A 16,632-nucleotide genomic window follows, 5' to 3' on the forward strand; every position below is an offset into this window, starting at 1 on the left:
CGCGGGAGCCGCGCCGATTTCCACACTGCCCGGCCGGCGGCGGCGCGGGCGGCTGCGGCCTAGGGCGCCGGGCGGCCGCGAGCCTCCTCCCCCTCCCGGAAGCGCGGGGCGGGGTCCCCGGCCGGGCCGCGGGGGCGGGCGCGGGGGCCGGGCCGGGGCGGGGCGCGCTCTGCGCTCGCGGGCTCGGCCGGCGGTGCGCGCCCCACTTCAGCTCCAGGCGCTAGCGCGCGGGCCCAGGCCGCCCGGTTCCAGCCCAGCAGCAGCGGCGGCAGCAGCAGCAGCGGCGGCCGCTCGCGGGGAGGCCCCGCGCTCCTCGCAGCCCCTCCCCGGCGCGGTGCATGGAGACGAGGCCCGCCGTCCGCCCCTGAGCCCGCCGCCTGGCCCAGGACCCGCGGGGGGCTAGGGTGGCCTCGGGCTCCGGCCGGCCGGCCCCCCACCCCCCGCCCCCGGCCGCCCGAGGAGGGCTGCGCGCGGCCCGCGGGCCTCGTCGCCCGCGCGGATCGCCGCGGCCCGGCCGTCCCGTCCCAGGAAGTGGCCGTCCTGACCGCCATGGCTCACTCCCCGGTGCAGTCGGGCCTGCCCGGCATGCAGGTACAGGCAGGAATCGGGCCGCCAAGGGGCGGGAGGGATGCGCGGGCCGGGGCGGAAGCGGGGAACTTGGCGGTGTAAATACTGCCGCTCCCCCCACCCCCAGTTCCCCCAAACGCTGCCCCTTCCGGGGTCGCGCCGGCCTCCCGCGCCGCGCTCGCAGCCTCCGGGGCGCCCTGCCTGGCTCCGCGGCCCGGGTCTCGGGGGTGGGGTGGGGGCCGTGCAGGGACCTGGAGGGCCGCGGCCCGGAGGCGGCCCCCGCCGGTCGGGAGTCGCGGTGGTCCTGGGGGGGAATGTGCGCTGCTGGCCGCGTCGCCCTCCTCGCGTCCCCTCCCGAGCCGCAGGCCCCGCTCCGGCCCATCCCCCGGGAAGAAGTGATGTGGAGAAATGCCCTTGGAGGCCCGGCTCTCTCTCGGGGCCCGGGCGCTGGCGGGGGGTGGGCGGCGGTGGAGGCCCTGGTCCCTCCCCACCCTCCCCTACCCCGGAGAGGGGGGCCCCCGGGCGCGCCCCGGCGGGCGGAGGAGTCAGGGCGGGGAGAGGAAGGGGTAAGCGCCAGCTCCGCTTTCAGCGCGTTGGTCCGCGCGCTTCCTCCCGGTGCAGACGGACGGGAAGGTGCGAAGCCTGGAAGCCCCTTCTGGAAGGGAGGAATCGATCGGACAGCGTGCACTCGGACCGCGTGGGTCCCGGGACTCTGGGCTGGACTTGGAGACTCGATTGGATCCGGCCACGGAGAGTCCGTCCCCACTAACTCTCCATGGCTACTTTGTGGCCTGTTGGCCTCCCAGCGACTTAATATTATTATTTTTTTCTTGGAGTGGGGGCGGGGAGTAGACGTTGAATTTCACATTTACCTGGATGCATCAAAGAAAGTTTTTCGCCTTCGGGGACTACATTTAGCCCTTCGAAAAATAAAACCACCTTCGTTGGCTCATTTGTAATGTGTGTAAACGAGTAATGGTCGCAAATGTTTGGGATTAAAAATCACACGGAAGGGTTAGGGAATCTCTTAAAAGTTTTGTTCCCCCCAGGTTAGCCGGGCGAGGGAATGTACGAACTTTAAAAAAACAGGCACAAGTATCCGAGTGGATTATTTGTATTTCAGTGTTCAACGTGCTGTTTCGTGTTTTGTTTTGTTTTTTTCTCCTCCCCTCCCTCTTGAGGGCTGAGAAGTATTTGGACCACATGGGAGCCAGGAATCTGCCCCCTCATTCGAGAGAGATCATTTCTCTTTCTAAATCTGAAATAAAAAATTCGACTTCCTTGTTCAGGTTTGATATCTAGAAAAAGAGCACGGAGTTACCGGGATTTTAGCTTTTTTTCTTTTTTTTTTTTAAGTGGAGTAACAGTTAACACTAGTAACTTTGCTTAAAAGAAAACTGTCCTTGAACCTCCTGTAAAGAGCTTTTAAACAACACGCATTTAAAAACCTAAGCTACTGCTGACCGCTAGGTAGAAATCAGATGTGGTTTCTTGGTATTTCCTAAAATTCCTGCTTTGGTTTGGTTTGAATTTAGAGACAGGAAAGCAGGGTGAACTGGGTTAAGAAAGTATTTCTGACCAGTAGAGCAAGAAGGACTTCTTGTAATGATTAAAAAAAAACCCACATTTGCTCAGTACTTCCTTGAGATATACGCTTATGCTGTTAATCAGGCTGTAATCTAGTACACAGGGCTTGCTCAGTACTACCGTGGAGGTGTAGTCAGCCTTTGTGGAAAGCGAATCTATTTAAAAAGGTACTTAAAGCCTCTCTGGCTGTTGCCCTCAAGTCAGTATCAGATGGTCACCAGGTGGTTATCTAGTCTCAACACTTTTTTTTTTTTTGTCCTCACGTTTTAATTTTTTGCTTTAAGAGTGTGGGCCAGAATTCTTAAGTCTTGGATAAAAAGATACATTTCTTCAAAAAAGTTTGCCTCCCCAAATCTATTTCCTCCATAGGGTTACATGGGAGCTGTTTTTATTTTGCTTTCTCAGTGTAAAGGCTGGTAAGTTTTTATTTGGTTGAAACAACCAGATTTTCAGCTGCTGCAGTTTTAGGGACGCGAGGTGGCTTTGGACACAGTCATCCCTGTGGTTAAGTGCCTCCATACCATGTTTGATGATTGTTTCTGATGTGCCATTTGGGAAAGAATATTCTTTTCCTTCTCCCTTCCACTCCAAAAGAAAAACAATACGCACATTTATTTTCTACTTTGAATCAGCAGTTGCTACTGCCCAGGGAGGCCTTCCTCAGAGTTGTTGAGGATTAAATTAAAGGCACACCTGCCTTGGTTGGCTCTCCAGGATAAAACGGGAGGAAAGTACTAACCCACCTGTGCCCTTGTCCTGTTAATCCCATCTCCCCCCCTTTTTCCTCTCTCATCTCCTGACCAGAATTTATGTGGAGATGGCTTACAAATTTCAAGAAAGACAGCAGTGGATTCAGGCAGCCTAGGCAAAGATGCTTAAAAAAAAAAACCAAAAACACCTGAATTAAAAGAATAATCGCAGTAAAAACATCATTCTTCATTGTCTTGAAATCATTTTTATGCCTCTTGATTCTTACTGGTACCACCTGAGGCGCAGGTGTAATTTATGTTATTTTCTAGATGTGGAAACCAGCAGAAACTAATTGAACTGACCCAAGGTGAGAAGGTGCATTATGTGGCAATTTGTGACTAGAGATCAGGTCTTTCCTGCCTGTGAACTCATACTCCTACTTACCTTGCTGAATTACTGTCTTTTTATTACTTTAGCAGAAAGTAACATTTGTTTCATCCCAACTTGGGTTTGCAGAAGAAATTAAAATATGAGGTTGATATTTTGTTGGTTCGATCAGCAACTGTTATTGAAGGCTGTTGTGCCCGGTGCTCCATGAGGGGTTGATGGCTGTAAGTCTGAATGAGTTATCCTTTTTAATAACTGTTTCATAAGAGTTGGGGGGGGACGACGACGACACTTTCCCTTTTTTTTTTTTTAACCTCCCACATCCCAGTTTCATTAGCATAGGGGAAAAATGGAAATCACAAGCTGAATGTAGTAACTACAAATAGACATAAAGAAATTAGGTTGAGTGGTTGATTTAATAACTCGCTGTCCTTCACTGAACATTTGTTGCTTCTCTCAGTTTAATTCAGATTAAAAGAGGAGCAAGCATCATTTGGAGACAGCAGCATTGATCAGCTTTTAGTTGCAGAAGTTGTAAGTTAGAATTAGATCTTGGTTTATAAATTTCTATCATGGAATTTTATGAGTCACTTTAAACCTCTTTTGAACTGTGACCCAGGTAAGAAATACGTTTTACATCAAGACCTGAAACTAAGAGTTTCAGAAGACAGTCTTAATCCTCACTACTTGTGGTGTGCTGTTGTGTGATGCGTTTTATTAAAGAGGAGAAAGGAGCCGTTGCAAAACTAGATTGATTTCACAACTGACTAAAGTATTGTCGTTCAGTCGCTAAGTCATGTCCGACTCTTTGTGACCCCATGGACTGCAGCACGCCAGGCTTCCCTGTCCTTCACTATCTCCCGGAGTTTGCTCAAGCTCACGTCCATTGAGTCGGTGATGCCATCCAACCATCTTGTCCTGACTGAAGTATACTTCGCTGATGTGTAACAGGTGTGGTGGGGCCCAAGTCAGCTCTACCTGTTTGAGGATGTCATACATCCCAGGTGGCGCCAGTGGTCGAGAACCCACGGTCAATGCAGGAGACGGAAAGGTGGGTTCGATCCCTGGGTCGGAGAGATCCCCTGGAGGAGGGCATGGCCACCCACTCCAGTATTCTTGCCTGGAGAATCCCACGCACAGAGGACCCTGGTTTTCTGCAGTCCATAGGGTCACAAAGAGCCATGATTGGAGCAACTTAACATGCAACTACATATTAGATAGTCTCATATTTGAAAGTACAGACAGTTTACAGGAAGAGCTGGAAAAAGTAAAAGTCTCTACTTGTCACCATCCTTCCATCTCTCTTGCTGCTTGGAGAAACCTTTGCTGAGAATGCCTTTTGTGTGGGGAGCGAGAAACGTTTGATGGCTCTTCGGGGTGAGTTGGGACACTTCTCCAGCTCTCTGCCTCACCCTGGGGAAACCCGTGTGCGCTGGAAGTCTGGAGACAGACAGAAGGATGGCTGCACTTAATTATGCCTTCAGTGCTCTGACTTTTTCCCTTCTTGGTGGCCCATCTCCATAGTTCTTTCCTGTGTCCGTGGAAGAGGCCTCTCCACGTTCAGTCTGTTGCCACCCTGCACCCTGGGCAGAGGTCGGCTTGCGTGTGTGCACTCGGGGTGTTTGTGAGGTGGGGGGCCCTGAGGCACTGGAAGGGAAGGCTGATCTGTGGGGTGCGATCCAGCATTGGGCTGGATGGGGAGCCTGCATACACCCGGCAGGTGAAGTCGCCTTCTGGCCTGTCCTTAAAGTCCGCGGCCCAGTGAGGGCCGATCGGGGTGCTCTGCCCAGGAAGGTCCAGAAGTGTGGGGGGCCACACACAGCAGGGCTCGGGGATGGGCAGGTGAGTGCGAGGGGCCTAGCTGGGGTCGGAGCTGGAGCTGGAGCTGGAGGGGTGGCACCTGGGGTGAGGGCCTGCATTCCAGGCTGCCTGGGGCCGAGTGCTGTCGGAAGCCTGCTTCCCCCTCGCTTTCTCCTGTGGTGGGAGAAGGTGGAAGAATGCCGGGCATGCTGGTGCCCGCTCAGGAGGTGGTGGTGGGTCTTCAGCGGTGTGCTGTGGGCTTCATTGCTCCCTGGCATGCGGGATCTTCCCGGACCGGGGATCGCACCCGTGTCCCTGCATTGGCAGGCGGGTTCTCATCCACTGTACCACCAGGGGCAGTCCATAATGGGAACTCTTAACCTTTGTTTTATAGTCTTTATTACTCTTTCATGCCCCTTGCATTTGTTCTGACCTTTTCCCAATGCGATGTTATAAGGAAAATAAAAGACACATTGCTGTTATTGTTAGTAGCTTGTTTTTAAGTTTTTGTTTTTTTGTTTAATATTCATTTCAAGACTTCATGTTTCCTCTTCTCTATCACCAAAATTTAAGAAAGTTAAGAATTTGTTTTGCTTAAAGTCAGGTTTGAGGGAGAGGGTTGTCAGAAGATTAGAAAAAAAGAAAACAGCTTGGAGGAGTCCAGGACGTTTTGGTTCTAATCCCGTATCAGGGAACGTTCTTGTTCGTATCTTGCATGGAACCAGTCGACCTTCAAGTAGAAATTGGTCCGATTAGATTTTTCTGGGCGGCTAACACAGCACAGTGTCCTGGAGGAGGGTGGTTATGCATCCATGGCAGTCACCATCGGACCTTTCTTGTTCCTTTCTGTAATTTTTGTGGCCATCTTTGAGCCACTGTTCTGGTGTGCAAAATGGAGCGTACTTATTTGACGCAGACTGACACAGCTTTTCAGTTGAACAGTATTTTTCTAGGACTTGGGTTCAGGTTTCTGAGGAAATGAATCTGTTGGCAATCACTGTGTGTTTTGCAGTCACACTGAGGCCGGTCCAGGAGTCTGAGGGTTTCTTGTGAAACGGGTCACTTTGCTCTCTTTTTGGGTAATTTCTCCCAGTGGTTCAGAGTTGCCTGCTAGGCAACTCCATACCTGCAGGAAATGGACCACACCCACCCAGCCCAGCTGGGGCTTTTTTTGTGCTTGGGCTGGGCTCTGCATTGTTATCATTAATGGAATCTTGGGGCAGGAGGGAGTGCAGGAAATAAAAAGTTGACTCTTTTATCCCTCCATTGCTGCTCAGAGTCAGGCCCTGTCATCCGGCCGGCCCTTCCCCTCCCAGAATTTATGTTTTTGCAGTGTAATGCCTTTCAAACTCGGTGCCAAATGCTTTGAGAAGGAGAAAAAACAGGGCTGTTACAGCACCTGGCTCCTGGGTGATATGGAGTTTGCTAATCCTAAAGGGCTCCCTGGTTTCCAAGGTTTTGTTTGTTCAGTCGCTCAGTTGTGTCCGACTCTGTGCGATCCCATGGACTGCTGCATGCCAGGCTTCCCTGTCCTTCACCATCTTGTGGAGTTTGCTCGAACTCATGTCCATTGAGTCGGTGATGGCATCCAACCATCTCATCCTCTGTCGCCCACTTCTCCTGCCTTCAGTCTTTCCCAGCATCAGGGTCTTTTCCAGTGAGTCGGCTCTTCGCATCAGATGGCCAAAGTATTGGCGCTTCAGCATCAGTCCTTCCAATGAGTATTCAGGACTGATTTCCTTTCGGATTGACTGGTTTGATCTCCTTGCAGTCCAGAGGACTCTAAAGAGTCTTCTCCAGCACCTCAGTTCGAGAGCATCAGTTCTTCAGCATTCAGTCTTCTTCATGGTCCAACTCTCACATCTGTACATGACGACTGGAAAAACCATAGCTTTGACTATGTGGACCTTTGTTGGCAAAGTGATGTCTGCTTTTTAATATGCTGTCTAGAATTGTCATAGCTTTTCTTCCAAGGAGCAAGCATCTTTCAATTTCATGACTGCTGTCCACAGTGATTTTGGAGCCCAAAATCTGTCACTGCTTCCACTTTTTCGCTATTTGTCATGAAGTGATGGGACCAGATGCCATGATCTTAGTTTTTTGAATGTTGACTTTTAAGCCAACATTTTCACTCTCCTCTTTCACCCTCATCAAGAGGCTCTTTAGTTCCTCTTTACTTTCTGCCATTAGACTGGTACCAACGTTGAGAGAAATAAGATGTGCCTTGCTTGAGACAAATAATAAAACATCCCAGTTGTGGGTTACAAAGGTACTTTGCACCCCACTGGGGACAGCACTCCACTTATAGACCTCCCGTATTTTCAGGAGGACCTCAGTCAGTAGAAGAGGCTGTGTGTTCAGCGCCCTGTTGGTATCTGAATACATTGTGGGAACTTTCTGAGTTTTATATTAATGCTTACCAGATAGGCAGCCTGTGTTTATCTTCCCAGTTAGTCCCTTCCTGTTTTTTCAAAAGACTTTTCTGGCCCTAAGATTTGAAAGGACCCCATAGGTCCAGACACTTTGTCTTATGTTAATTATTTAGGATTTTTTTTTTTTTTTTTAGTTTTTAGTTTAAAAGTTCTGTATGTGATAAAGGGTTTGTTGGAACAGAGGCGGTTCCTTGCCCTTTGCTTCCATTTTCTCCTCCCTGAAGGCAGCCCCTTTGCTCTTTGCTATTCTTTGTTCACAAAGAGCATTTGCAAATAGCAGCTTTGTTTCCCCCAGTCTGTAGACTTTGGACCCCGATGAGGACGAGGATTTAGTTCTTGAGTCCTTGCCTCCTTCCCTGGCTTGTCCTTCCCCTCCCTGCACCCAGTGCAGTTACAGGGTAACTTGGGTCCGATGCGTGTGTGTACATTAACGGGACTCCAGAATCCCTAAGCCCAGCCGGTCATTACTAAACCAGGATTACTTTTTCAAGTCTTGTTTGGAAGTTCTTTTTTTGGAAATGTAATTGTTTTAGTCTGAGCTGCTGTTACAAAATAGCATTAAAAACGCAAGTGGCTTAAACAAACACTTGTCACAGTTTTGGAGGCTGGAGAGCCCAAGGTCAAGGCTCTGGCAGATGAGGTGTCTTCTGAGAGCCAAGGGGGTGGGGGGTACTCTGGGATTCTCCTTCCAAGGGCGCTGTTGCCAGTCCGGAGGGCTCCACCTTCAGTGACCTAGTCACATCCGTCGCATTGGTGGGGGGGTGGGTTTCAACGTACGATGGATGGGGTGTGTGTGTTAGTTGCTCAGTCGTGTCGACTCTTTGTGACCCCGTGGACCGTAGCCCGACAAGCTTCTTTGTCCAGGGGATTCTTCAGGCAAGAATACTGAACCATATGATGGGGTCGGGGGTGCTCATAAACATGTAGTCCTTAGCAGCGCTTGTAACTTAACTCAACCCCAGCCCCACACCAGTTGTTGAAACCTTCCCTCGGGGAGTCCCGGTGGAGCATACAGGCTGTCTGTCTTGTTTCACTCATTTGGAGATGCCGTCCCATGAGCCTGTTGGCCCGGACCGCTGGCATCCTGGCATCTTTACCTTCATCCCCCGGAGTCCTCGTGCCGCTGTCTCGGGTTGGCGGTGTTCTGTGTCTCCTGCCATCGTGGCTTCCACCACTGAGTTGGTGGAACATACCTTCTAGTGGCCTTCTTGTGAATAGGGTGCATGGGAGATAGGTTTGTTTTTTTTTTTTTCCCAAGGTCTTGGATATCTGCAAATTTCTTCTTTTTGCCTTTCTCCTCCGTTGATATTTTGGCAGGGTATTTAATATTACGGGTTGGAAATTATTTCCTTCAGAATCGTGACGTGTCTCCGCCGTTTGTATTAATATTACGTAGATGAATGAAGTAGAAGGTGAATTCCAAGGTCTGGACCCCCCAGTCCCTGGTGCAGGGAGGGCCTTCTGAGCCGCTGTCCTCTTCCTCATGGGATCTGGCCTTCTGGTTTCTCGCCGTCAGAAAACGGCGGTGTACGCACATCCTTGTTTTTCCATGTGTCTGTCTGTGAGCCCCAACCTCCCCCAACTTGAAGACCGCTTTTCCCCTTCTGCCTCTCGTTTGCTGGTCTCAGGGTCCTGTGGGGCCCAGAACTGTTTTCAGGGCAGCCCGCAGTGTCTTGCCAGAGAAGCTTTTGCTTAAGTTGACAGATGTTTGGGGCATGTAGCCGTGGTCTGGGAGTGAGTGTGGGCTTCCTGGGAGGACGGGGGTGGCACCGCCAGGGTGGGGTCAGGTGCCCATGGGACCCGGTCGGCCCTGCACATGTGTCCAGGACGCATGAGGAGCGAGTGTCCCTGTGACCCCGTTCCCGGTTCTGCTCGCATTAGTGGGCACCTGGCTCCAAGGCTGCGCCTCCTACTGAAAACAAAGTACCTTTTGGGGGTAGAAGCTCACGGTGATAAACGAGTGCAAGTGAAAAGGACTCTAGAGCTCGGGGACCGGGCATTGGTCAGCAGCTATTTTCAGCACAGTTTTCCCGGCATCGCTTTAAAAATCCAGTTCGGCGCGGTTGACTCGAAGTTGTCAAACTGGCACCTGAACTGAGAACCTGCGGTAGAAGGCCCTGTGTGAGTGCTACCTCACCTGTGTGTGATGCCCTTTCGTGGTTCCAGACATTTCTTGAGAGGTAATTTGGAAAAGAAAAAGAGGGGTGAGTACAAAGAACTGCTTTCTTCCTCAGCAGTTGCTACCGGGAGGCGGGTGGCTTTCTCCTGCTTCACTGGGGTACCTGGAAAAATAAGGAGGAAAAGGAGATGGTCTTTGGGCGTTCCCACGTTGATGCCTGTCAAGGAGACAGTGGGCTCCTTGTAGGAAGGGAACTTTGTTTTCTTGCTTTCCTCCCAGGGGCCCCACATGGGGGCAGCTTATGCCCTCGGCCAATCCTCAGGGCTTCCGCTGCAAGAAGGGCTGTTGGACCAGTTTCACAGATGAGAAAACTGAGGCTAAAGGAAACTGGACCAGGGCCCCGCACCTGGGAGCAGAGCCCTGATTTTTAGCCCTGGCTCCACCAGATTGCCTCCTTCCCAGCATCTCGGGTCCTGCCCCGCCCTCCACGTGGCCGCTGCTTCCCTGAGGACCTGGTTGCGCCTCCAGCTTCTCCGAGACCACCCCCGTTCAGGGCCAGTACTGCTGGTGTTTGGGGGCACTTTTATTTCCATGATTTTTTTTTTTTACTTTTGAAGAAGACTTTGTTCATGTTCCAGGGCTATTTTTAATTGACTCCTTGGAGTTTCAGGGGGTGGGTGTGGGGGAGGTGACTGGTTCTCTTTCTCTCTGTTCTCTCTGCTGAGCCCTTAGGCCACCCTCGGGGCGGGAGAGCAGCCTCTGCCGTCTGTCTCTTGCCTCTCGGGGTGTTGCCCAGGTTGTTTTGAAACGTGCTGAATTAGTAACTGAAAAAGCAGCCTGTAACAGTGGTTTTTCAGATTTCAGTGTTTACCCTCACCCCTCGCCTGGAGGGCTTGGTAAAATGCAGACAGTCTGGGGTGGAGTTTGCATTTCTAATGAGATGCCAGGTGTGACAGGGCCAGTTTGAGAACCGCTGTACCACCGAGTTAAAAATCCTTGTCGTGGGCGCACACCGCAGTGGTGCCCATTTGCAGAGCGGCTCAGAGGACAGTCGGTGCTGGCAAGTTGGGGCGTGTATTTCAGAAACCAACTTTGGAAGTACGGGTCTGACTTTGAAAGTTGAATAGGCTTTTCAGTGGAAAGAATTGCTGGACTCTTTACCAACAAAGGTCCGTCTAGTCAAAGCTATGGTTTTTCCAGTGGTCATGTATGGATGTGAGAGTTGGACCATAAAGAAAGCTGAGCGCCCAAGAATTGATGCTTTTGAACTGTGGTGTTGGAGAAGACTCTTGAGAGTCCCTTGGAATGCAAGGAGATCCAACCAGTTCATCCATCCTAAAGGAGATCAGTCCTGGGTGTTCATTGGAAGGACTGATGCTGAAGCTGAAACTCCAATACCTTGGCCACCTGATGCCAAGAACTGACTCACTGGAAAAGACCCTGATGTTGGGAAAGATTGAGGGCGGGAGGAGAAGGAGACGACAGATGATGAGATGGTTGGATGGCATCACCGACTCGATGGACATGAGTTTGAGTAAGCTCCAGGAGTTTGCGATGGACAGGGAGGCCTGGCGTGCTACAGTCCATGGGGTCGCAAAGACTCGGACACGACTGAGCAACTGAACTTCCCATTTTAGTGTGTATTACGCATCAGCTAGGGGCAAAGTCTGTTTGACTTTGGAACCTTGTTTTTTAAGAAATGTGTCTCAGAACCAGCCTTTGTGGTTCTTTGGGGTAACCCTGAGCCCTGAACAAAGGTCATGAGCCTGAAGCTCTTCCTCTGCGATGTCAGGATCATCTCTCCTGTTTCCATCATGTTTCTCCCTCCTTAAAACCCTTTGGTGGCTTCCTGACCAGATATAAACTCCAGCTTAACACTCAGGACCCCATCGCCCTGCAGGAGACCCTACCCAGTCCAGCCCTCAGGATCACCCCAGGTTCCTGTTCCCTGGGAGCCCCTGGCGAGCCATTAGTATTTATATTCTGTCTCCTTTTCTCCCCACTTAATTGGATCGTGAGGGAAGACCTGCAGAGAAGTTCACCATCCTTTGCTTCCCATGTGTTGCTCCGCCCAGGAGCAGGGCGTCTGCCTGCTGGAGGGTGGGGGGCAGCTAGGAAATGAGTGGGTGCCCCTGGGCAAAGTTGATGTTCTTCTCTCTCAGTTGTTCTGCTTAACACTTAACTGAAGATCTGCGGGTGTCTGAACTGAGAATGCTATTCCAGACCAATAGCCTCTTTCATGTTTCAGATGTCAGAGGTTTTGTGCTTTTATGTATAAGTAGTTGATTTGATTTTTTAATTCAAAAACAATTGATTTCTGTGTTGTTGTTTAGTCGCTAAGTCATGTCGGACTCTCTTGCGACCCCATGGAATACAGCCCGCCAGGCTCCTGGGTCCATGGGATTTCTTAGGCAAGAATACGGGAGTGGGTTGCCATTTCCTTATCCCGGGGACTTTTCTGACCCAGGGATCGAAACCTGAGTCTCCTGCTTTGGCAGGCGGATTCTTTACCGTCTGAGCCACCCATTAGCAGCCCTTTATTAGAGTGTCCTGTGATTAGCTAGACTTGCTTATTTGAGGTTGGTTTTTGGTGTGGGGAAGGGGTAGGAGACTTTTTTAATTGTGTTGTAATTTTTTTGCGGTTCATCGTACGGGCTTTTTCCAGTATGAGGGTGAATGGCATATGAAGCAGATTTAGGGGATGAACTGTGTCCAGAAAAGCGGTTGTGAGGTTTGGGGGCTCTTCTCTTTCCTTTGTTAATAAAGGACCTGAAGTGTTTTTAAAAAAAAAAAACAAAAACAAGAAAACCCCTTTTGTGTTATTCTGGATGCCTTCCTCCCAATGTCGTCTTCAAGAAAAAATGAGTGCTTACATGGAGTGAAACTGCTTGCGTTTCCTGGCCTGCTGACCCAGGCTGCCTGTATTTTTCTGTGCTGCGGGCAGGGTGTGCTTGGATCTGAGTGGTGGGGGGGGTCTCAGGTCACCCTTCCCGGTGGGCCTGGGACCTTCAGCGACCCCAGCACCAAGGCACGGTCCTGGCTATTGCAGGATGAAATTCCGTTTCGCCATACTGTGTAGCAGAGTCATCTTCTAAATGGATCACATAGTTTAGAATAGTTTTTAGTGGAAAAACAGTTTTCCGAGGAATCTACACATTTCCTGATCTCGTGGATCAAATACTGCTTATGTGAAGCAAATGGTTTCATGAGAGGAGTCCTTCTCAGCCCTCCTCCCAAAATAAATACATCACTGATACGTGTGTGCGCGCCTCTAAAATGGGTTTTTATATTTTACTTCTTTTATATTTCCAAAAGGAGCAAACCCTTCAACATCCTGAAAGTTAATTGCGGTGAAAAGTTATTAAGTTGATAAAATACTTTAAGCCTTTTTTTTTTAATTACTTATTTTAATTGGAGGATAATTCCAATATTGTGATGGTTTTTGCCATCCATCAATATGAATTGGCCGTAGTCATACTTATGTCCCCTCCATCCTGGAGCCCCCTCCCTACTCCCTCCCCACTCCATCCCTCCCAAGTTGCCACAGAGGACTGACTTTAGGTGCCTTGCGTCATACATCAAACTCCACACTGGTTATCTGTTTTACACATGGGAATGTGTATGTTTCAGTGCTCTTCTCTCAACTCATCCCAGCTTCTTCTCCCACAAGCCTTTTCAATATGGCAAAATTCTCAATATTTTGAGCTATTTTATATTTTGTACCTAGCTTGTTGCATTGGTTATTTCTTTATATGTTAGCTGAAGCCATTAAATGAGGCTGTTTTTGAAATTCCGTGAAAGCGTTTCTCTCTTGGTTGTCTTTTTGCATCAGGGCAGCTATGATCCGGTTCAGAAGGGGTGGGAGTGGGGGGCGTGTGCTGGGCGGGAGGGGCGCGGTGAGGACTTCTGGCCACTTTGTCTGCACATCGTGAAGTGGGGATTTGAGGAGGAGAGCGTCTAACTTATTCACGTTAAGTCCAGAAACGGACGAACACCTTCAGTTCATCGGCCATTAAACTGCTTTTAAAGCAGAGGCGTCTGTAAACCCACCTCTTGAATATAGCTGTCTTCCTGTTGTCTCTGTATGCGTGTCTCTCTAAGTGATGGCAGTCACACGCAGGTGCACTTGATATATTGTTTTCCATCCAGAAATGGATCGTGAATATCATGCCTCGTTTCCCTGCAGTTTCCTTGTGACGATTTTAATGGCGTTTCTGACTCACCTCCTTAAAGTGGGGCCTGCCCATCCTTAGGACACAGAGTTCTAGCCAGAAACGCGTTTCTGTTTGGCTCTGCTGGTGGAGATGGAATTACCTTGCTGCATTTTCCTTTTGCCTTTGGAGAAAAAAAAATTAGTCATCTTCCCCCTCCCACAACAGTGTTATTGGAAAGCACTGGTGGTTGTTATTTAACAAGTTTTTGTTGGTAATTGCTTCACTTAACATGAGTAAGTTAGATAGCTGTCCTTGTGTTATGATGTATTCACTCTGGGCCCCTGTAACTGACCTGTAACAGTTGTGTGCTAAAGAGAGGACCCCACGTGTGGACAGGGACCTGCAGAGACTCTGTGTGTGTGTGTGTGTGTACACGCGTGTGTAACAGTGAGCATTAACTCAGAACAACACATTTCCTCTCCCAACTGAACCTGAGGATGGGGGATGTGTAGTTCTGCCTGGCTGAATTGCATTCTTCCTGGTTGTTCTTCAGATGGATATTTTGTGTATGTGATAAAAGTCCTAGTTTTAAAATAGCTTTTTATGTCCCGTGTGTCGCTTTTTTAGTCTTTGAATGAAAAGTTGTAGAAGATGTAGAAATTAGCAGGAGCAATACTAGGTGCAAATATTGTGACTTAAAAACTTAATCATTGCTGCGAATGAACAGTCCTCCCCACCCCAGACGAGCACAAATGTGTCTGTTAGCAGTTTTCTGTCCTGAGTGATGGGGCCGCAGTCAGTGAAGTCACGCAGACCGTGTGCACGTGTTTTCTTCCCGCCCAAGGTTCGGGAAGTGAGGCTCTGCTGCTGGTGATGGTGCCTGCCTTGTCCGAGCCACTTAAGGTTTTCCCGACATGTGGGTTCTGATCAGTTTAGGTCTCCCCACCTCCAGGGGAGTTACGAAAACTCTTCGTTCCCAGAGACTTTGAGGATTCAGTTAAGGGGCACTGACGTGTGCTCCTGGACTTCTCTATCATGTTTGATGAATAGAAAACCTTAAGGAGACATACACAGCAATAATATGAAAAATATAGCATGACTGATGTTGAAGCTGAAACTCCAATACTTTGGCCACCTGATGCGAAGAGCTGACTCATTGGAAAAGACCCTGATGCTGGGAAAGATTGAGGGCAGGAGGAGAAGGGGATGACAGAGGATGAGATGGTTGGATGGCATCACCGACTCGGTGGACATGAGTTTGGGTAGACTCCGGGAGTTGGTGATGGACAGGGAGGTCTGGCGTGTTGGCGGTTCATGGGGTCGCAAAGAGTCAGACACGACTGAGTAACTGAATTGACTGACTGATAGCATGACTGAATTTTGCTAGAACCGGTTTGCTTTTTTCTTTATTCAGACTTAAAAATTTTTTCCTTATTGTGTGACTGGTTTTCTTTAGTTATTTGTCTTACAGAAGTGATCACAGAAAGGCAAACCTGTTAGGGAAGAGAACAATGAAAGAAAAAGAGGACGTGTTATCAGACTTGATAAAAAATCTTTGAAGCTGAAATTCTATATAGTAATGTAGTCAGTGTGGCCGTTTTACTTTATATAGTACTTTATAAAACAAAGTTAATAAGGGATTTATTAATGTTTTTATTTGTAATTTCCATGATCACCTCTCCTACAGTTTGATACAAAAAAAAAAAGCAGATTGGTTTCATGTATCTGAAATCAAGTTTAAAATGTGGGCAGTCCTCAAGTACATTTCAGATTTCGTTTGTAAGTTTGTTGGTTAGAAGTGCAGCCTGTTTTTTTTTTTTTTTTTAACAGAAATGAATCTGTAAACAGTGGTTAAATTGTGAGGCTAGGCTTGAAAAGCCTAACTGAGCTGTGAGTTAAGAGTTTCTGGTTCTGCAGGCAGGAAGCTAGTTGATATAAGAGCTGGAAAAGAAGGAAGACTTGTCTTTACCATTCTTGGTGCAGGCCTGGTCCCATGCAACATCTCTTTGAGTTCAGGTTGGTTTCTTGTCCTAATTTGGGCCTCCCTGTTACCACCAGGACCCTTATACTCCATTCTTTAATGCCTTCCTAATATTGTATTTCTGGCATCTCTTTGCTACATTTCATTGAGAAGTTCTCAGTGAACATTCCTATTCTTCATTTTAGAATTGATTTTAGCTAGACGCTGGGAAAACGTTTATACAAGTTCATACCAGTAGCAGTCTTTCTTAGTGAAAGGAAGAATGTATGTTGATCTAACCAGATGCCTAACAGGTGGAATATGAGGCAGTGAAGAACTGATGGCGTGGGACAGGCATGATGTCTAGGGCTGCTGCAGAAGAGTCTGCCACTGTGCTGGCATTGATGAAGAAGAGGAATGATAACCCTGACTTGAAGGGGCTTGCAGTCTAAGAGCAGAGGCACTGTGAACACTTCGCTGGTACACATGCAGTTGTAGAAGGAAGTATAAGGCCCAGAAGTAGCACAGAGGAGGGAGCGATTATATCAAGAGGTGGCAGTTTGAAGATCAATAAAGGAAATGATGACTGAGCTCTTTTAAAAAAGGCAGAAGGAATCCGGGCTTTCCTGGTGGCTCCTGCAGGAGACCCGAGTTGGATCCCTGGAGGGGAAGTGGCGTGGCAACCCACTCTAGTATTCTTGCCTGGTTGAAATGCCATAGAGAGAGGAGCCTGGCGAACTACAACAGTCCTTGGGGCCGCAAAAAGTTGGGCATGAGTGAGCGATCCACCCACATACACACAGAAGGAATCTAGACAGAATAGAGTGTTTAAAAGTGTAGGAGGGTTTTTTGTTTTGTTTTGTTTTAATAGCACAGAGTGTTGGGGAAAGGGCAGGGAATTCAGTTTTGCAGGGCTGTTAAAAAAAGAACGAGAGA

The 16,632-nt window shown here is 49.1% G+C and overlaps 1 protein-coding gene across 1 annotated transcript in view; it reads left to right on the forward strand.

Moving 5' to 3' along the window:
- The first annotated feature begins 220 nt into the window (after nt 1-220).
- Nucleotides 221-16,632, forward strand: part of STK24 (serine/threonine kinase 24) — an 88,062-nt gene continuing 71,650 nt past the window's right edge. The window contains exon 1 of the mRNA XM_043478279.1: nt 221-591. Within this exon, the coding sequence (XP_043334214.1) occupies nt 550-591 (42 nt within the window). The 5' untranslated portion in view covers nt 221-549. The remainder of the gene's footprint in view (nt 592-16,632) is intronic.

This window comes from Cervus canadensis, chromosome 9 (genome assembly GCF_019320065.1).
Source record: "Cervus canadensis isolate Bull #8, Minnesota chromosome 9, ASM1932006v1, whole genome shotgun sequence".
In the NCBI taxonomy this organism is placed as follows: domain Eukaryota; kingdom Metazoa; phylum Chordata; class Mammalia; order Artiodactyla; family Cervidae; genus Cervus; species Cervus canadensis.